Raw genomic sequence first — 22772 nt, 5'->3', positions numbered from 1 at the left:
ACAGCTTTGCTGTTTCCAAACTCATGGAATGTATTTTCAACACTTTAGAATGAAATTCTCACTCTTATTTTAGAGTTTCTGGTTGTCTTTGCTTTTTGAAAGCAAGACCATTTGGCCTTAGGTTCAAGTAAATTGGCGGATTTTTTTTTCTTTTTTTTGGGGGGGTGTATTCAGGGGGTTTAGAAACACCCACACCCACCCCCTTTTGAAAATTACTAAAGACCACATTCAAGTTAATGTTTTGTATTGGCGGATCCAAGGGGGGGTTCATGGGGTTTGAACCTCCTGAACCTCTCCCTTTGAAACTTCCTGGATCCGCCTATGAAGTATCTGTCCCATGAACAGTGACAGTTAGATTTAAGTGCAGGGTCTATTGAAAGTTGTGAAAATTATTGTAAATTTTGAGACAATAGCTGCTATTAAAGGAATGAGTCATAGTATTATGTGAAGTACTACTACTATCTACTTCTGTTTGTCAGGTGAATGAGAGACAGGATGGAGACAAGCGGGTTCTCACGGTCACACAGGAGAAGTTCTGTGCTGACGGTAACCTACCTACAGGTAATGATCAGAATGATATTCTTTGCTGATGTATTGGATGTTCAGGGTATCAGCTTGGATGAAAATTTTTATGACTATTTTTTAAAAATAGTTATGGTGAAGAAAAGCTCACAATTTCATAAAAATGTCCTCAAACATTTTAAAGATCCCTACTTTTTATCCCCCGCAACACGTTTTGCGGGGGGTATTAAAATGGACACCGTCCGTGCGTGCGTGCGTCCGTCCGTCTGTCCGTCCGTCCGTCCGTCCGTGCACATTTGTCTTTTCCGGAGCAGAACTCTAAAACCGTTCACTATTTCTTCACCAAACTTGGCACATAGATAGATCTGGTGGTGTACTGGTGCCTTTTGGTAGTTTTGGATTTCTGAATATAATATTTTTGGCGTTTCTGTGGCAACAAGTTTGACTTAGCCTGAAATTGGTGGTAGTGCACTTTTCCGGAGCAGAACTCTAAAACCGTTCACTATTTCTTTACCAAACTTGGCACATACATAGATCTGGTGGTGTACTTGTGCCTTTTGGTAGTTTTGGAATTCTGAATAAAACATTTTTGGCGTTTCCATGGCTAAAAGTTCGACTTAGCCTGAAATTGGTGGTAGTGCACTTTTCCGGAGCAGAACTCTAAAACCGTTCACTATTTCTTTACCAAACTTGGCACATACATAGATCTGGTGGTGTACTTGTGCCTTTTGGTAGTTTTGGAATTCTGAATAAAATATTTTTGGCATTTCCATGGCAACAAATTTGACTTATCCTGAAATTGGTGGTTGTGCTCCTTTCCTGGGCAGAACTCTAAAACCGTTCACTATTTCTTTACCAAACTTGGCACATAGATAGATCAGGTGGTGTACTGGTGCCTTTTGGTAGTTTTGGAATTCTGAATAAAATATTTTTGGCATTTCCTTGGCACCATGGCAACAAATTTGACTTAGCCTGAAATTGGTGGTTGTGCTCTTTTCCGGAGGTGAACTCTAAAACCGTTCATTATTTCTTCACTAAACTTGGCACATAGATTGGTCTGGTGGTGTACTGGTGCCTTTTGGTAGTTTTGGAATTCTGAATAAAATATTTTTGACATTTCCATGGCAACAAGTTGACTTAGCCTGAAATGGTGGTAGTGCTCTTTTCCGGAGCAGAACTCTAAAACCGTTCACTATTTCTTCACCAAACTGGACACATAGATAGATCTGGTGGTGTACTGGTGCCTTTTGGTAGTTTTGAAATTCTGAATAAAATATTTTTGGCTTTTCCGTGGCAACAAGTTGACTTAGCCTGAAATTGGTGGTAGTGCACTTTTCCGGAGCTAAATTCTAAAACCGTTCACTATTTCTTCACCAAACTTGACACATAGATTAGTCTAGTGGTGTACTGGTTCCTTTTTGGTAGTTTTGGAATTGGTGATAGTGCTCCTTTCTGGAGCAGAACTTTAAAAACCTTTCAATACTCTCCTTCCACTTTTCTATAATACACACCTAAATATTTGACATAATCATACCTCGTAGACATAATCATGAAGAGTATTTTGCCATTGCGGGGGATATTGATGACTTTGTCTTCTTGTTTGCTTCAGTATGTTTGTTTTTCTTTATTTTCCACACTTGATTCTGATAAGGGATCTAACCATGCTCTGAAGGTGTATTGTTGACAGTAAACAAAGTTACATGGTATGTTAGGGATTACACACTTTCTAGTAAAGTACAGATTCTTGTACTTTTGTTGGGTTGGATCCCATCCAGGATTCGAACCTACACTTTTTGAGTCAGGCACACTAAATTAGCAATCTAACCCACTCAGCCACCACTCATAAAGTGTAATCCCAAATACAGCATGTGTTATATTTGACCACTATATATATGGCATTGTGTATTCATGAGGAAGTTTCGTAAGGATTTTTGTCTGTTCACATGCTAGTGTCAAGATACGTCAGTCGATCAACCATTACAAATTAAACCATGATTTCTTTATAATTTTTCAAATTTGTTATGATTTTATAGTTCTATGCTTTTTTTTATTGACTTGAGCCTGATTTCATTTGTTGAGATGCCCAGAGTTTCACATATATATGTCTGTACCTCAACTTGTTGTGACAGACGACAAGTCCAGCTGGTGGGTTCCCATTAGCTTCTCCACTGCCAGCAGCCCCTCCACCCCAGTCAAGACCATCATGCTGGAGGGGAAGAGTTCAGAGGTCACACTGGACAATGTCAAGGCTGGAGAATGGGTCAAGGTCAGCATGTCTGTAACACAACTAGCACTGTTATGTGTCGATTTTGATGGAAATCAATCAAGTGTATAATTTTTGTCATGAGCAATTTACACAGTTTTGTTAATCAGAGGCTGTACATGAGTGGTACATGGATGATGAAGATGATACTAAGTATCATTTATGTACCACTTGTGTTCCATTCATATGCTAATTATGTACTATGCATGTATCACATGCTGCCTATGTACCACATATGTACCACTTATGTATCTTGCAAATTCCCGCATTGAACTATTACATATGAATATATAACTATTTCAAAGAGATAACAATATGTTAGAATTGGTCTTCAGCAACCCATGCGTGTTGTAAGAGGCAACAAATACGATCGGGTGGTCAGGTTGCTGACTTGGTTGACACTGGTCATCGTATCCCAATTGTGTAGATTGATGCTCATGCTGTCAGTCACTGGATAGACTAGTCCAGACTCAATTATTTGCAGACCAGGGCCTAGATTTCCGAAGCTCTCTTAGCGCTAAGATAGTCGAAAGTGCCATACATTAACATTAACTTACGACTATCTTAGCGCTAAGAGAGCTTCGAAAATCTAGGCCCGGTGTCATTTACCTGTGACAAACAAAGAAAACTAAGAGATAAAAGTTATGAAGATGTACCATTTTGTCCCAGGTACATGTGTGATACATTGGGTGTACATAGGTGTTACCTCTTTGTGACAGTTGAACACCAACACTTTAGGCATCTACAAGATACACAGATGGTATGTGGTTGGTACAGAGGTGGTACAAGGATGGTACAAAGATGGTACATAGGTATCTTCTGCTTGCTACAGGTCAACACCAACACAGTGGGTGTGTACAGAGTACAGTACCCTACAGAGATGCTAGCAGCTCTGATCCCGGCTGTCAAGGACAGATCCCTTCCTCCCAGAGACAGACTCGGACTGCAGAGTGACCTCTTTGCACTGGTCAGTAAAAATACTATACTAAGAACTGGAAGTCATATTCCAAGACAACGCTTGGCACTCAAGCAATACATGTTAGAAGTGAAGCTTCCATACACAATCAAGAAAGACATATTAAGCATTACTAAATGTCTTATACAGGGTGTCAAGACCACTTCATAGCTAGCACCAGGTAGATATATCAATATTTTTAAGTGTGCTGGGACTTTAATGATGTGGAGTGGTAGGGTAGCCTAGTGGTTAATGCGTTCACCCGTCACGTTGAAGACCTGGGTTCGATTCCCCACATGGGTACAAAATGTGAAGCCCATTTCTGGCATCCCCCGCCTTGATATTAATGGAATATTTCTAAAAGCGGAGTAAAACTAAAACTCACTCACTCTCTTTAATGATGTGATCGCTTCAGTGCTAGTAGATTTAAGTTTGTATTCATGCTTGTTGTTCATTTCCTCAGGCCCGAGCTGGCATGGCAGCATCCGAGGACGTACTGAAGGTGGTCGAGGCCTTCATCAACGAGGACAACTACACAGTGTGGAACGACCTTGCCCTTAACCTTTCCAGCATGGCCGTCCTACTCCAGTACACAGACTCTTATGACCTTTACAAGACCTTCGCCCGTGACCTCTTCTCTCAGGTGGTCAAGACCGTGGGCTGGGACAAGAAGGAGGGTGAAAGTATGTCCATAGTTTTAATATAGAGAAAATGTCGGAAGTAAATACATGTATAAGTGACTGTAAAACCAGCATTAAAATTCCTCTGTGCAGAAAGAAAATTGTCTTTATGTCATATGAAAAGCAGGACTTACTCTCAAGAGGTAGAAGTAAAGGATCAAAACCTTCTCCTTGGTTTTGTTTGAAAAACTAAGCCCACAGCAGGGGAGGGCCGATAAGCCCTACCCAATTTCCCAAGGCCAAGGGCTTACTTTTTCAAACAAAACTGAGGATGAGGTTTTGATCCAACATATGAACCGACCGAAGATGTACTTTGATATAATTTTGATATTTGGTATTTACTGTTGAAATCAACTGGGTTGCGACTGGCAGCCGACACCTTGCCTTGCACGAGCAATGCACGTGCTCTGCACACGCTACCCGTGTCCTACACGTGTGCTGCCCACCTTGTGAGGAACACATGGTTCATACTGACAAACAATCTCATTCTTCACAGCGATCCTTCGTAGCCTAGTGGATAAAACCGCCAAGCAAGTATCGGCACTACATATTGGAAGTTTTCAATAATGTGATATTTTACAATCGTATTCAGTGATAGCAAGACAAAGTTATATCAATCTTCAAAACAAGTAACAATTCAAAGTCAAGGGCTATTCATCAGAAAATTCCGGGGATGCGGGCAATTCTGTAGAAGCCTGCGAAGCTGCCTATAGAGGTTTACTCGGTAAGAGGAGAACCTGGCGAGACAATAGAGTGACGTCTCTGGAGGTTTATAAGATTGTCAATGACCCAAAGTACAACTTAGAATAACTTGAAATAAGTCACAATGAATACATCCTATTGGTATCTATAGTTGCTGTTAAACATCGAAATTATGGGTTTCACAAAGTAAATAATTGAATAAACACTGTTCAACTCGTTTTTTTACACGTAGCTTATATGCAAACTCTTGATGAAATGGCTGCTCAATATTCTTCTCAAGTTGTGAGGGAATTTTGTTTTAATAAATGACACAAGCGACCTAATGTATTACTGTCACGTGAAACATGTATTATGCGTCTGCCTTTGGAGAGAATGTTCATGCCTCCTGTAAACATGCAGGTATTGTAAAGTCTGTGGCAAATCCAATCTTAGGTCATCTAACAGCCATGTTGCGAGATCTCATCCTGACCAAGATGGGTCGCTATGGTGACGAGCCGACAGTAGCAGAGGCCAGGAAGAGGTTTGAGAGTCACTGCAGTGGAGATAAAGTCATCCCTCCTGATCTCAGGGCTCCGGTGAGTTTTGGGGGAGATCATGTCTTGTTGGGATCCCTTCCATTTGTAAAACTTAGATATTAGATCAACATGTGATATCACCTTTTATCAGTCGTGAGTGAGAGATATTTTCTGATTAATGCATCATAATTGAAATGATGTCTGTATCCATGGTAACAGATGTCAATTCTATCTGAGATAACGCTGTAGGTTGTAACACTATTGTGAACGACGACTAATGATTGATCATTCTTCCATTCAGGTGTTCATCACAGTTTTGTCTGAAGACAGGAGTGAGGACTTCAACAGGTTGATGGAGGTAATTCTGTTGCCATAGTAAAATGGACGTTGATTCCGATTTCCTAGTCCTATGTCTTGATGAAACCTAAGAGTAGTCACAGAGAGATGGCGGTGGGGTAGCCTAGTGGTTAAAGCGTTAACTTCGTCATGCCGAAGAACCAGGTTCGATTCCCCACATGGGTGCAATGTGTGAAGCCCATTTCTGGTGTCCCCCGCCGTGATATTGCTGAGATATTGCTAAAAGCGGCCTAAAACTCACTCACTCAGGTAACTGGTTTGCAGTGAGTTTGAAGGGATCTCATTGGCTGTCTGCTATTTTAATGAGAGCCAGGATCTTCATCTTGAAACACTAGTAGTATCTGTGTATTTAATGCGTGTTGACACTGTCTTTGTATCTCGTGTGTTTTGACACTGTGTATCCCTCTGGTAACACTGTGTCACTCATGTGTCTTTGTGTTAACACTGTTTATCCAGCCTCATGTAAGAATGTCGAGTTTTGATTGGTTCACGTGACTCTGATAAAATACCATGTACACCCATCACAATCCGCGAGCAGGGAACTACAAAAGTTATATTATCCCGCCACGCCTCGGTGACCATGCGAAGTGAGAAAAGCGTGCATCTCCAAGCCTTTAGTAACGTGCGCTGCATTGAGGTCAATCGATCAGCTGTTGTCAACATGGCAGCAAGGAAACGTTTTGCCACAACAACTGAGAATTTTGTTTTGTTTTCTTTTGATTTAGTAAAAACATTCGGCTAGATAAATTCGTTATCACATCGTGTCTCGGGAAATATGGGGTTTTATTCCCTGTAAAACCTCTGTAATCCTTAATCAGTCCCTGATAAAAACCCTGTATTTCCCGAGACACGATGTGATAACTTATAGTGGCTTTCTTAGGCTTGACAACAGTCAGTCTGTGTATTGTTAACACTGTGAGTAGCTGTGATGTTCGTTAACACTGTGATACTTGCGTAGCAGGAACTACAAAGTCCATTCTGGCAGATGCATTTTATTGTATGAACAAAACCTATGGGTCATAACATGCTACAGTTGTTGTCTGACATGGTGTGTGCTGGGCTTTTGGAACAAAACGATGTCGTTTTCTTACTGGTCACCAGAAAAAAAGTTTGATGAAAGTGTTACCCATAGATAAGCCAACCCCTTTCTACAGGCTGCTTTTTGGGGTCTTCAAAATTCGGTTTATCTATGGTAATATACGATAGTTTTATAGAGAGCAGTCATGTGACTTGCCTCTGCAACATTTGCAGGGCCTGCGTGTGCCAAAGCCCAGGATGTACCTGTCAGACCACAAGTAAGGTGAGCTGTTTACACCTACATCAGAGCGAGTGCTGGAAAGTATGGTGCAGTGTTAGTGACAAACAGATGTTAGCCTTGTGACACTTGTTAACACTTTGTGTACCTGATGTGCACAGACACTAAGTGTCTCTGAAGTGTGTTGACACTGTCCATGTCTCTGTGTGCAGCTCTATGACAAGGCAGACATGCAAGAGGAGAAGATACGGATAGCACGAGCTCTTGGGGCAGTCAAGAAAGAAGAACTTATCAATCGTGTCCATGAATTTGCTGCCAGTGTAAGTTACAAAAAAACATACCATGATCATGTTTGACACATTGAGACCGTTTTCATGTAAAAAGAATTTCCTCCAAGATAATAAAGTTGTACCCTACCCTACCCTACCGACTTGCAGTAAAGAAAACAATAATAAAAGGCACATTCATTTGAGCACCACAATTCACTGTGCCGAATTGCCTCCCTTGTGTGTGTCTGAATCCTATGATGATGATGTCATGTGTTTTGGTGTGTCTTGCAACATCAATCATGTTCTCATTCTGAAATAAAGATAAGAGTGGTTCCAGCAGATTCAATATCAGCAATGTAATGTTAGCACTTGTTGTTTCTTTTGAATCATGGATAGCTTAACAGACATTGGAATCATCGTAAAGTGAAAGAGAGTGAGCTGCAATCGGATTAGTTAAAAGGATTTGTTGAAAAAGATTTGGCCCTGTCATCGAGTATTTGTTTGCAAATGATTTAGCCTCTTCAACTGACACTCAGGGCTGTGTACGATAGATATCACATGTTGGGACAGTGATATCAAATACTGGGATAAACAGGTAGATATCACATACTGGGGTAGAGGTATCAAATACTGGGATAGGGGTATCAATAATGGATAGAGGTATCAAATACAAGAATAGATGTATCATATAAAGAGAAAGGTATCAAATTCTGGGGTATAGGTATCAAATACTGGTAGGAGGTATCAAATACTGGGATACACAGGTAGGGATGACATAATCACATAATAGGGTATCAAATAATAAGATAGGGGTATCAAATGCTGGGATAGAGGTATGAAATAATAAGATAGGGGTATCAAATACTGGGATAGAGGTATGAAATACATAATAGATAGGGGATAGGAGTATCAAATACTGGGATAGGGGTATCAAATAATAAGGTATAGGGTATCAAATACTGGGATAGGGGTATCCATAGTGGGTAGAGGTATGAAATACTGGGATAGGGATATCAATAGAGGGTATGAAATAATATGATAGTGGTATGAAATACTGGGATAGAGGTATCACATACTGGGATATACTATCAAATAATAAGATACAAATACATAAATCACTAATTGGCATCGTTATAAATGAAACCCTGTCATTAAAACTACTCATTTCGATCTTCAATTAACTTAAATTGACCATTTTGACAACAGTGCACAATTCTCACCTGCGATCAGAGGGGCGTTTCTCTGTGACGTCATATGAGGAATAGATATGAGGGCCGATGCAGAATTCATGTACATTTCAGGGGGTAAATTATCTTGTTTACAGGTTTGTATAAACCTGAAATTGTGACAACTGTTGTGAAAAATGAAAGCTATATGTTCTCACAATCTACTGTCATTTAATTTGGTCTCCTGCTTTGCCTAGTTTCCGAGTTACAACTTGTTTTCATAGACGAATTCTGTCAAAATCGCTTGGTGTCACTAGGCCTTATTTATTCGAGCCAGACGCTAGTGACAGTGAAAACGATGATCAGCCTCGTGCGCTCATCACGGTTACGGTTAATTTCTTCAACCTAAACAGTGCGACATTAAGAAGGGTGGATGCCCATCAGATGCAGTTATTTGAAAATATCCCCGGTAGTTCTTGTCTGATTGTAACAAAGTATCAAAGCAGTGTGGGCTTTTTCAGGTTTTCTAATGCCTGGATGGTATAATGGCTGATCCAAATTGATCCCATTTCTGTGTTTTTTTTACCTCGATATTTAATCATGTCATGTAAAAATATGACGTCTATTACGTATGATATTAACATTTGATTTATTTGAATCCGTAAACTAAACAACCCTACTTTGCCATTGCTATAAGAATCTGAAAATTTACTTAGGTAAATAGGTACATACAGTTTTAGCACACAGCAAATGCTTATAATGTATTTCTTATGCAACAATTAAAGTTCTGTTGAATTCTCAAAACAGTGTCAGCCCATAAGTTTTCACATGCAATACAGCAATTAATATCCCTTGTTGTAACCAGCCATTAGGTGGTATAAAACCTACACATTATTATTTGTCATCATTCACTTGATGGTCAGTTAATGAATTTATAACAGGTATAATTAGTGGTAACACCACTTAGATTACCCGACAAAGGTTCCATTTGGCATTTCTTGTGTCTTGAGTAAATACTTAACATTATAAACGTCGATCAAAGGATTAACCAATAACACGCTGATTGATTAATTACTTTCATCTTGCACAGCGGATTTGTCAAAAGGAAGTGTTATGTATGTAGATTTACTAATCATCTATACTGAATACAATCTGTCGTGTCTGTGTCTGTGTAAAAACAACGTCCTTCTTTCAAAGGATTAACCGCCAATACATTGATTGATTGCTCATTATTGGCTAACTACATTACTTTTTTTTAAAGAATGGCGGACATTATGCAATAAGTTGCCAGGTGTGCTATCTTGGGTGACCAATGAGACTATACACCAATACGAAATACCTGAAATGATATGTCACTTTTTCGTATATTAGACTGTTAAAAGACACATCACTTGGAACAGCTGCAAATGAATGTCATATCACTCGTTTTTGTGGATATTGATGGATACATTCCTCGAACAAGGTTATAGCCTGACGCTGTTCCTATAACTTTAATCTGTTTTAATTTTAATATTTGCATTTTGTTTTTATTCATTGGTCATAGCATTCAACAGAATCATTGCTTTCGCCGTGAAGTGTAATGAGACAGACAACATACACTAGGGCCTGTGTGCGAATTATGATTCACATTGGCAAACTATAAAATGTCTAGATATTACAGTCCTGTTATAAATTCACTATAAGTATATCGTCTGCTTTTTATTTAGTTTCAAAATGCATACAAGTATGATAATAAACTAATTAGGATTATAAGACCAAATATAAAGACGTACATTGACTAGTATCTACATACAGGTGAGTGGACGTTAACCACGTGAATGTAGCAAGAAATTTATGGCGCAGTATTGTCACTTCGACCCCCACCTCGCTTCCGTGGAAGAAATCGTTATGTTATAAGTTGTGTCATGCAAAATCCTTTTGGTCATGATTCAAATACATATGTAACTACGAGTAGAAAGTAGTTTTGATTTTCTAACTTGATGAAAATAAACCATAATCGCATTAATTCTAACAGACTTTAGCCTGTGACTTTACGATTTTCAAAAATGGTGGCACCCTGTCGCGAACATCCGCCAGTCTGAGGATAAATGCTATTTAGGTTTGTTTTCACAGAGTTACAAAATCAAAACTACTTTCTACTGGTAGTAAATTACGTATTTGATTGATGGCCAATAGGATTTTGCATGACATAGCTTATAACATAACAACTTCTCTCTTGGAAGCGAGGTTTGGTGTCAATATAATACTATTTACAATATTATTGTTACTTCGACCACAACCTCGCTTCCGAGGAAGAAATCGTTATGTTACAAGTTGTGTCATGGAAAATCTTTATGGTCATCAATCATGTACATATTTTACTACAATTAGTAAGTAGTTTTGATTCTTTAACTTCCGTTAAGCGATCTGAACACAAGTAAGATATCGTTTCAGGCTTCCACAACGCTTGCTTCACACTCACAAACATAACCCATTTAGCACGAACTGCGTGGTCCTGTGGAAATCGGTGCATGGTGACACCATTGCCCGATCCCTAGGAGCAATTGACGACAACGCAACAATTGGCATGTCTTCGTTGATGTCGAGAAATCATCAAAATGACAAGCTTGCTACACACTTTCTATACAACTAACTGAAAATCCTTCCTCATATGACGTCACTGCAGTGCTCTGGCGACAGAGTTACGTAACCTGTCTGTGATTTTGTTGGCAGGCGAGAGTGAAGCAGGCGACTTTTGGGCAACTTTTAATCGCTCAGTATTAATTAACCACAAGTTTTTTAAGAATGAATCTGGTGTTCCGCATCAGACTAACCACAAATCTTTCATATGTAATGGTTAAAAGAGTACAAAAAAAGAAAGTTTATTTGTTCTTTAAGTACTGGGATAGGGGTTTTAATACTGAGATAGGGGTATCAAATAATAAGAGAGGGGTATCAATACTGGGATAGAGGTATCACATATTGTAGGAGTAATACTGGGATAGAGGTATCAAGTACTGGGATAGGGGTATCAGGTGCTGGGGTATACAGGTAGGTATCACATGCTGGGACATTGGTATCAAATACTGGGATAGAGGTATCAATACTGGGACATTGGTATCAAATACTGGGATAGGGGTATCAATACTGGCATCGGGGTATCACATTCTGTGATAATAGCATCAGATACAGGTAAGAGGATTGCAGTCACAATATGATAGACATGTCATCTTTTGTTAATTCCTTTATTTCAGGACAAGGTCCGTGCACAAGACAAAGTGTCTGTGCTTGCTGGGACCACTGGCTCAGCCAAGGGGAGAGAACTCACTTGGAACTTTGTGAAAGAGAATTGGAAAGACCTACGTGAAAAACATCATGGGCATCTGTTAACAAGGCTTGTCAAGGTAAGTGATGTTTCAAGCAGTGAATGTTATATCTAGAGGATAACAAATTCACGAAAGAACTTGTTAGGGTTATATTTAGGATTCACTGTACAAAGTTTGTGTCCCTTGGGCATGCTAGGAGCCATTGATTGTTGGTTTGAATCCTGGTTCATCCCGGTCAGGTTTCTAGGTTGGTCACCACCATACCTGTGTTTAGGTTTCAGCAGTGTTATACACCTGACACCTGTGTTATACACCTGACACCTGTGTTATACACCCGACACCAGTGTTTTATACCTAACACCTGTTATACACCTGACACCAGTGTTATACACCTGACACCTGTGTTATACACCTGACACCAGTGTTATACACCTGACACCTGTTATACACCTGACACCAGTGTTATACACCTGACACCAGTGTTATACACCTGACACCTGTTATACACCTGACACCTGTTATACACCTGACACCTGTGTTATCACCTGACACCTGTGTTATACACCTGACACCTGTGTTATACACCTGACACCAGTGTTATACACCTGACACCAGTGTTATACACCTGACACCTGTGTTATACACCTGACACCTGTTATACACCTGACACCTGTGTTATAACCTGACACCTGTTATACACCTGACACCTGTTATAACCTAACACCAGTGTTATAACCTGACACCTGTTATAACTTGACACCTGTGTTATACACCTGACACCAGTGTTATACACCTGACACCTGTGTTATACACCTGACACCAGTGTTATACACCTGACACCTGTTATACACCTGACACCAGTGTTATACACCTGACACCAGTGTTATAACCTGACACCTGTGTTATACACCTGACACCTGTTATACACCTGACACCAGTGTTATATATGTCTGACACCTGTTATACACTTGACACCAGTGTTATAACCTGACACCAGTGTTATACACCTGACACCAGTGTTATAACCTGACACCTGTGTTATACACCTGACACCTGTTATAACCTGACACCAGTGTTATACACCCGACACCAGTGTCATAACCCTGACACCTGTTATAACCTGACACCTGTTTTATAAGCTGACACCTGTGTTATACACCTGACACCTGTGTTATACACCTGACACCAGTGTTATACACCTGACACCAGTGTTATACACCTGACACCTGTTATACACCTGACACCAGTGTTATAACCTGACACCTGTTATACACCTGACACCAGTGTTATAACCTGACACCTGTGTTATAACCTGACACCTGCTATACACCACCTGTGTTATACACCTGACATCTGTGTTAAACACACCTGTTATACACCTGACACCTGTTATACACCTGACACCTGTGTTAATCACACCTGTGTTGACACCTGTGTTATACACCTGACACCAGTGTTATACACCTGACACCAGTGTTATACACCTGACACCTGTGTTATACACCTGACACCTGTTATACACCTAACACCTGTGTTTATACACCTGACACCTGTTATACACCTGACACCTGTGCTATACACCCTGACACCTGTGTTATACACCTGACACCAGTGTTATACACCTGACACCAGTGTTATACACCTGACACCAGTGTTATATACCTGACACCTGTGTTATACACCTGACACCAGTGTTATACACCTGACACCTGTGTTATACATCTGACACCAGTGTTATACACCTGACACCTGTTATACACCTGACACCTGGGTTATACACCTGACACCTGTGTTTTATACCTAACACCTGGGTTATACACCTGACACCAGTGTTATACACCTACCACCTGTGTTATACACCTGACACCTGTGTTATAACCTGACATCAGTGTTATACACCTGACACCTGTTATACATCTGACACCAGTGTTATACGCCTGACACCTGTGTTATACACCTGACACCAGTGTTATAACCTGACACCAGTGTTATAACCTGACACCTGTTATAACCTGACACCAGTGTTATACACCCGACACCAGTGTCATAACCTGACACCTGTTATACACCTGCTATACACCTAACACCTGTAGCTTTCTCCCACATTGAGACGGCACACAGTGATAGAACTGGAATACTGGTAAAAGCAGCATTAAACCCATGCCACTCACTCACAATGATTAGGATAGCTGTCATTTTCAGTGATCCCATTATATTTCTTTGTATGTTGATAAATGCCCTAAAGCCAATTGCTATCTTAGCTTTGTTTTGTAAGTGACCTCACCTTCTCCATCCATTTTATCTCTGACTGAGCACAGAATGTCTCTTGTTCATGAAATGACTGCTTTTTAATCTTGACATTCTGATCATTAGTATAACTTAGACAAAATATTTATTTAGAAGTCCAAAGATATAAAAGTAGAAGTGGAATGCTTATTGAGATTTGAGTCTCATCTGTCTCATTAATGACCTTTGAGTAGGGGTGGGTATTGCAGAGAATATTCATATTGCAATATATTGCGATGCAAAAGCATATATTGCGTTATGTATTGCAATATTTTGCTAGAAGTGTTTTTTAACAGAAACTACGTATAATTGAGTTAATGCTTGATTTTGATTTATAAAGCAAAAACACAACAAGATCACTATGCTTGATTAAGCTTTTATAGAAACTTTTAATCATGACAAAACAAAAATGTAAATAATATTTGGCACAAATGAAACAAGGAAACCAACAATTTAAAAAGACGGAAATATCCGAAGATTTCCAAGTGTTACAAAGTTTTCTGAATGCATGTCAAAATACCGTTTTTCGATCAGCATATCACAATACGTATCGTTTTCATGTCTGAACCGGTAAATACCGGTAAACCGGTTATATTGGCGCAGCCGTACCTTTGAGGGTCCAACTATGTAATATAACATTGTGTGAAGCTCATTTCTGGTGTCCCCCGCCGTGATATTGCTGGAATATTGCTAAAAGCGGCGTAAAACCAAATTCACTCACTCACTCACTTTATTATATACAATGTAATCTGTATTGTTGTTTTCTAGGCATCAACACACAACTTTGCTACTGAGGAGATGGCCAAGGAGGTTGAGGTAAGTCTCGAAATATCCTGATTATTTAATAGTTACAAAGATAGCTGCGTAGGTTCCAAATCTTATCAAGTGAAACGAACCATTCTGTGGTAAAGAATTTTACTTAAATAATGATGCATATTTTAAGTGTGCTTTTCAAGTAATATGCATTTTGGTTATGATGAAAGTCATAATTAAACTCATCATTGATTTTTTATAAAGTTTTTTATCATGTGGTTACACCCACCCTAGGGTCTTAAGTCCACTCATATACACCCACTTGTCTAGCACGGAATATATGTGGCTGTGTTTTCTTGTTTTCTTAACCTTGTTTATGTTCACTTTTGCATTGCAGGAATTCTTCAATGTCCTAACGTGGGTTGACCCAACCCCACAAAGGAAAACACATTAAGCAGTATTCATAATCACTTTTGAATTTTTTTTACATCTATTTTGATTTGCTAATGAAATCTCCCCACCCACCATGCATCAAGGGCAGCAGGGCAGCCCAGGGTACAATCGGTGAGCCCATATCCTGGCTCCTATCATAACACGCTGGACTATAGATGAAAGAATCACTCACTCACTCACTCACTCACTCACTCACCCACCCACCCAGACAAAGTTTGCCAGTCACTCACTCACTCAACTCAAACTCACTCACTCCCACTCACTCACTCACTCAAGATCTCACTCACCCACCCACCCAAGTTGTCGGCGGGAAATCAAATACACTTGATGTAATTTCTTCCAGGCCAACCCAACCCCAGCTGCAGAAAGGACAGTGCAGCAGTCGGTGGAGAATATCCGACTCAACACGCGGTGGATGAAAGAATCGGCAGACAAAGTTTGCCAGTTTCTAAAAAATAGAAATTAAGATCTCGAGAAATTGATAGTTTTGCAATTTGAGAGTTTCCTTGGACAAAACAAGGGTGTCAGGAATTTAAAAACATATTTTGTGGATATTATATTTTTCTTGGCACTTTTTTGTGAAGCGATTATTTTCCTAATACATGTGTATCTTTGTATTTTTATACTTACTTTGAGCGATTATGGTATCTTCAAATTTTCAAGTATTTTGTAATGTATAAGTTGTATCCAAACATTAATTTCACCTTGGAGATATGATTTAATTATTTTGGTGACAAACAATCCAGGAGGATATTGTCATATGGTGAAGTATACATTGATTGATAGAGTTATCTTCCCTTGGCTGACCTCCGACAACTTTATTATTCTGGTGCTCTTACTTCATTATTAGATGCATGTGTCCCATAGGATATGGTCACACCCCAATAAGAGTTGCCATGGCAATGTGCATGAATTGTGAAATCCATTCAGGTGAATTTGAAGACAAGGTCCACTGACACAGAATTGAGATGACGTTCCACTGACACAGAATTGAGATGACGTTCCACTGACGCAGAATTGGGATGACGTTCCACTGACACAACCTTGAGCACATGTTTTTCTGACACAACCTTGAGCACAAGTTCCCCTTATGCATCCTTAAGGTCAAGTTCCCCTGAATTGTTATAACTTATTCAAAGATTGAAATATTGTGACATTATGTTTTGTTTTATGAAATACTTCTTTATCTAATGGTTACAAACAGTTATACGGTTGATTGTTTTCATAATGCTATTTATATGACTAATTACAAATTTGACAACTGTTAAGTTTTCTTCCCCTTATGTTGTTGTATTTGTTGATTTTACATGTTTGTTAGTTTCCTTTTCATTCAGTGTCTTGAGGATATGCATTAGTTAGTAATATAAGGGCTGTGTTTCTGTAAGAGAGTTATGTCCCTTTGCCCAACAAGGATCCCCGTTCCTGATTCATCCTGATTATGAACTGTGCTTTGTCAGCATCTATTCTATTTGTGGCTGAAAAATCATCAAAAGCTCCAACAATCTAGTATTTGCATGACAGATTTAATGTCATTACAAACATATCTATCAGTATTAGGTCATACTGTCACAGTAACTCCTATATCCCATGGGCAAGATGAAATACTACTGAAAGAACTTTCTCTCTTCAGAGAGTACTCCACGATCCAGAGATCGATATTGTGAGCAACTATGCGCACTTTTGAGGACACTGGCACTCAATCAACCATATCATTGAGCCCCACCACCCAATCTGTTAAGTGAGTGGGGGGCGGTGGGGTAGTCTAGTGTTTAAAGAGTTGGCTCGTCACGCCGAAGACCCGGGTTCGAATCCCCACATGGGTACAATGTGTGAAGCCCATTTCTGGTGTCCCCCGCCGTGATATTGCTGGAATATTGCTAAAAGCGGCGGCGTAAAACCAAATTCACTCAGTCAGTCAGTTTAGTGAGTGAGGTTAGTTTTACGCAGGTGGCGGTCTATAAATATTTGAGTCTGGACCAGACAATCCAGTGATCAACAGCAGGAAAATCCTGCAAGCAGACTGATTACACACACATTACATACTTTCTGTGACCACCTACATTGTCTAGTTGACAGAACATCTGCTCTGACAGCACAAGTTTCAGAGGTATGGTTGATATCAGAGTCATCCCAAAAGACATTGAAGAGCCTACTTGATACCCTGTTTGATGCTGGGCATTTAGGAAGCAAAACAAGGAATGGTCGGCTTGGCTTCAGTATCTGTCTGGGTTGAAGGTCCATGGTAAACATCACTATGATTACTAATTGGTACAGCAATGTACATGCAGTAATCTTGAAAGAGAAGATAAATGTCATTTCACCCAACCTCCTTTGGAAAAGACCCATGGCGATACCGAGGTGATCAGAAATTCAAAGCGTGGTTAAGACCTGTCATAACTCTATGGTTTATCATAGGTTTACGAATGTTGTAGCACTACCAACGATATGTGGATCGGGATCCTTGTCATATACTACAAACAAAAAATATGGGAACACCCTTAAATTTGATAGTCATATATAAACTGAAATGTGGTGAGGTCATTTATACTCTAAGGTAAATGCAACTTTTTGTGTGCTTAATGGGCACTTTAAACGACATGTTGGAACATGCAGTGAAGCAACTGATTCAATATTCATTGAGTTTGAGTGAAATGAAACATTGTTAAAAACAGCGAAAAACAAGGATGCTGAAACACACCAGCACCATGTTTGATTCAAACGCCCAAACACAACAGCCTAGTGCATACGACTATCAAATTTTAGGGTGTTCCCATATTTTTTGTTTGTAGTATATGAGGTGATTGAAAGTATCTGATAGTCAGACTCCATTGCTTGATTGATTGCAAATCATCCCTCACAGGCACCAAGGATCAATGGTTTAACATCAATGGCTGACTTGTGTGGTCTAAATCATTTACAGACTACCAACATGTTGCTGAGTGGGGCAATCAGCAAATGACAACTACATAAGTATTTAGCAGTGTACATGAGTATGCTGTGTATGTTAACAGGAAGCCATATTCTGTTATGTATTGAGTTTCTTTCTATGCAATATCTCGTATCAGTTTCAGTCCCGTCTTTTCCACCATCTCCGATGAAGATTGTAGACATCCAATCAGTTGTATGACCTTAGTGCAAGGGAGATAACTACATCAACATTTTTATTGAATAATAGTAATCTTCAATCATTTTTAAATCTGTTTATTTTCAACTGAACATTACTAAATATGTTCTGTGGATTTTGCCATTTTTACATGACATACTGTTTTCTTGATACAAAGCAGTTGATACCATATTTGAAGCAAGACAACCACATATCTTTTTTGTCCCATCAAGCTGCTCAAATTGTTCTTGATCCCATCCTAGGTTATAACACATTCCCTACCATCAAGTTGAGTTGCCAACAATCAAATTGCAAGGCTGAAATTGAATGTGTTCATGTTTCTTATAATTCACAATGAAAATTATGAATGTGGCCAAAGCTACATTCTCCTAGGAGTAACAATTACCCGCGCCAGAACAAGTGATGAATAAATGGCTGATTTTCATTAAAGAAGTCCCAAAGTTATGTGTTTGTTCTAATGTTTAATTCTGATTCCGCCATACATGTGTAATACACCAGACTTCACGGTCTGGTTGTGGAGAACGCCTTCAGAAAGAGATTGCGCAGCTACTCCTTAAGACTCTTATGGCTGCAAGAGTTGTATGTTCCCCAGGGAGTTCAGATAGATAATACGACATGCTGTTGAGATTGACATCCAGTGATCGAGGAGAAAACAAAGCTGAGCTGGATATCGGCACTATACAAATGTTAGTATGCATGTATATATGAAAAGGGGTCGTGGGGTAGCTAATACAAATCACGCTGAACACCCGGGTTCGTATGCATGTATATGTGAAGCTTTTCCTGATATTCCTGGAATATTGCTAAAAGCGGCGTAAAACCAAACACGTAGATCATATAGGTTGTTGATCATTATATCAATCACTAGATATTCTGGTTCAGAATTGACAAAATACAGATCGCTGTCATATTGGTGCACTCGGCAGTTGTATGGCTGTGGTCTATGAATTATCGAGTTTGGCTCAGACAATCCAGTGATTGAGCATCGATCCACCAAACTTGAATATGACAACATGCATCAACCAAGTCGGCAATCCAATCACCCGCACGGTACAAAACAACCTTAGTGCTGAGACTACTTTAAATCTGTGTTACTGACTGACTGAGTTTGGTTTTACGCCGCTTTAAGCAATATTCCAGCAACATCACGGCGGGGGACACCAGAAATGGGCTTCACACATTGTACCCATGTGGGGATTCGAACTCGGGTCTTCGGCGTGACGAGCCAACGCTTTAACCACTAGGCTACCCCACCGCCCCTTAAATCTATGTTAAGATATGAGAGTTACGGTCACCTAAGGTAAGATCGCTTTGTACAATGGCACCCGGGCAACTATGTTTGAAACCAGAACCCGCACGGGGTTTGCTGTTATGATCCTGTGAGTCTTCTAATCAAACCGGGGTGTTTGGGTATCCTAGTGGTTAAAGCGTTCGCTCGTCACGCGGAAGACCCGGGTTCCATTCCCCACATGGGTACGTACAATGTGTAAAGCCCATTTCTGGTGTCCGCCGTGATATTGCTGGAATATTGCTAAAGGCAGCGTAAAACCGAACTCGCTCGCTCTAATCATACCATCAGAGTGAGTGAGTATGGCTGTACGCCGATTTTAGCAATATTCCAGCAATATCGCGACAGTCAAACCATGATGAGAAATCCACGATGTTCCACAACGTCGACTATTGACTATTACATCCACAGTAACGACCATCCTATCGACACATACCCAAGGCGGTAGTGTCTTTATGTCAATATCCATGTTTAGAGTGTAGTCAACACAGCAGTTCTGGTGATGTAAAGACTGTCCCAGCTGCTCACCCAGCGGAATCCGAGTGCTAGAATATGTTCTCAACACACACATCAATATCTGTAATGTCGTTACCAGACTTGAGAAGACCTAATTTACAGGTATGGATTGTACGTATGTCATAATCATTATGAAACCACTATGGATTAGATGCGGCTATGGACAGTTTCAAAGTTTGGTCCACGATGTCTTACCACTCCGCCAACGGCTGCACAACCACTTGGGGCGTCTTTAAACATAAGAAGACATCTTTACCTTTTGAAGTGTATGGTTTTGTCATCCTTTATACGGTTTTAGAAAGCTACAATGTAGGAATTCGTTCCATCTTTTCATGTTCTTTTCCACCAAATTGACGACCTGATCGATAATTTGGTCGAAAAATATTTGTGTGCACGTTTAACACCAGAAATACAAATATTCTCCAGATCTTTTCATATGTGTCTGAGTGTCGTTCTCTGTATTAGATCCATGGAAAGAAATTATTACACACTAGCTTGTCATGCTGGTCTCGTGAAATAAGTGATGTATTTCACCAGCAAGAGCGTTTCTTAAGATTTCGTGTAGTACATAGGCCGATCTGTGAAGATCCGGATTGGGATTGGTCTTCAGTAACCCATGCTTGTCGTAAGAGGCGCCTAACGGGATCGGGTGGTCAGGCTCACTGACTGGGTTGACACATGTCATCGTATCCCAATTGTGTTAATCGATGCTCATGGTGTTGATCACTGGATTGTCTGGTCCAGACTCGATTATTTACAGACCACCGCCGCATAACCAACGACATCAGGGGTCTACAGGCGTGCAAGTAGAGCGTTTTAACGTCGTTCCGAGGTGGAAGTGTAATGGTATGGGGTGGTATCACAACTCATGTCCGAACACAACTCGTCATTCTAAGTGACAATTTGAATAGCGTACGCTACCGGAACGTCTGCATAATATTGCTATGGAGCTATGGCCGGCCGTTTCACCAGAACTCTCCACATTGTGACATATTTGGGATGAATAAGTGCAGCGTTATACAACAAACCAACCAACATAGACCGCTGTTATATTGTCTGTATACTCTGCCCGATCATGTCAGTTGCCATGACACTATAGTAATGAAGTAGTAGTCCTTAACGCCTTTTGAGTATTTGACAAAATATACGTTTTAACCCCAGAAGGTGATATTTGACTGAGATTTAGGTGATTGTCAACATCTCTTTTGTTGGGTCTAACATTCTGCCAAACAAAACGTTTCTCCGCGAAAAGCTGCAAAACTGCTGACTCAATATTTACCCACTCACTAGTTTGAGTAGAAATAATAATAGTAATAAGTTGTAGCGAAGAAGTAAATCATTATAATTCTTTGAAGCATTGTTTAATATATGACGTCGACAATGATCGACTGTGACGTCATATCTTCTGACATATAATTACAAGTTACAACTAATGTAGGCCAGTAGAAACCTTACTGAACCTAGACATTTCTGATAACCGGCCAGATTTGTGTTTAACCTGACCAGAAGGGTGTTATTGGTCACCATAAGAAAATCAAGGTTGGGGAAATACATTTTTGTGCATGGTTTTGGGGGTGGGGTCTGTTGTCTTTTATTGGGGCTTGTAAAAATAAGAGTGTGTACGTGTTTAGCAGTATTCCAGCAATATCAAGGCGGGGGACACCAGAAATGGGCTTCACACATTGTACCCTAATGCGGAATCGAACCCGGGCCTTCAGCGTGACGAGCGGGCGCTTTAACCATTAGGCTACCCCACCGCCCCCGTAATACAATCAGTACATGTGTACTTGGTATGTGTAACACTAAAGTCAACCATGTTTCACTTATGTAAGTCCGAAGTCACGCTTACAACGTAAACCAAGATTTACGTACGTTTTATCGCAATCTGCAGTCCGACATGTAGCCATTTTGTCAGAAATGATGTTTAGTTCTGAGATCAATGACTTATCCTGCGTAATGATCGACCCTCAGAATCATCTGTGAAAGTCGAGATGTAACTGACAGCTTGGTAATGATAATCTGACATGTAACTGGGGGCGTTGCTCAAGACTCTGTCATTGATTGAAATCTGCCATCCGACGGGGACGTTGTGCGGAGCTGAAGACGTTCACACGGGGGACTGAAGGGATTATTGGGTCTGACACGGGTGGATGAAGATATTCTGTATCAGTCAGGTGAGTGAAGGTACTACCACGTCTCACACAGGTGAGTGAAGGTACTACAACGTCTCACACAGGTGAGTGAAGGTACTACCACGTCTCACACAGGTGAGTGAAGGTATATCACTGCGTCTCACACAGGCGAGTGAAGGTATTGTACTTCGTCTAACACCGGTGAGTGAAGGTGATACCACGTCACACACA

At 40.2% G+C, this 22772-nt stretch overlaps 1 protein-coding gene across 3 annotated transcripts in view; it reads left to right on the top strand.

Moving 5' to 3' along the window:
- The window catches only part of LOC124289158 (puromycin-sensitive aminopeptidase-like), a 31520-nt gene extending 14187 nt beyond the window's left edge, over positions 1 to 17333 (top strand). Inside the window, exons 12-23 of one of the 3 annotated variants that reach the window (XR_006901613.1) lie at positions 480 to 561; positions 2652 to 2788; positions 3618 to 3752; positions 4204 to 4423; positions 5555 to 5697; positions 5939 to 5995; positions 7462 to 7569; positions 11918 to 12067; positions 15044 to 15091; positions 15426 to 15437; positions 15825 to 16428; positions 16477 to 17333. Coding sequence is in view for 2 of the 3 variants with exons in the window: in XM_046725767.1 (XP_046581723.1) it covers positions 480 to 561; positions 2652 to 2788; positions 3618 to 3752; positions 4204 to 4423; positions 5555 to 5697; positions 5939 to 5995; positions 7462 to 7569; positions 11918 to 12067; positions 15044 to 15091; positions 15426 to 15437; positions 15825 to 15947 (1215 nt within the window). In the remaining variant the exon portion in view is untranslated. Of the gene's footprint in view, positions 1 to 479; positions 562 to 2651; positions 2789 to 3617; positions 3753 to 4203; positions 4424 to 5554; positions 5698 to 5938; positions 5996 to 7461; positions 7570 to 11917; positions 12068 to 15043; positions 15093 to 15425; positions 15438 to 15813 lie in introns of all 3 variants that reach the window. The other 2 variants (XM_046725767.1, XM_046725769.1) reach the window with 2 other exon arrangements.
- Positions 17334 to 22772: the final 5439 nt, after the last annotated feature.

The sequence above is a fragment of the Haliotis rubra genome, unplaced genomic scaffold, assembly GCF_003918875.1.
Source record: "Haliotis rubra isolate DU_JTF1 unplaced genomic scaffold, ASM391887v1 Scf434, whole genome shotgun sequence".
NCBI lineage: Eukaryota > Metazoa > Mollusca > Gastropoda > Lepetellida > Haliotidae > Haliotis > Haliotis rubra.
Note: the sequence above shows the minus strand (reverse complement) of the source record. Positions and strands in the feature narration are given on the sequence as shown.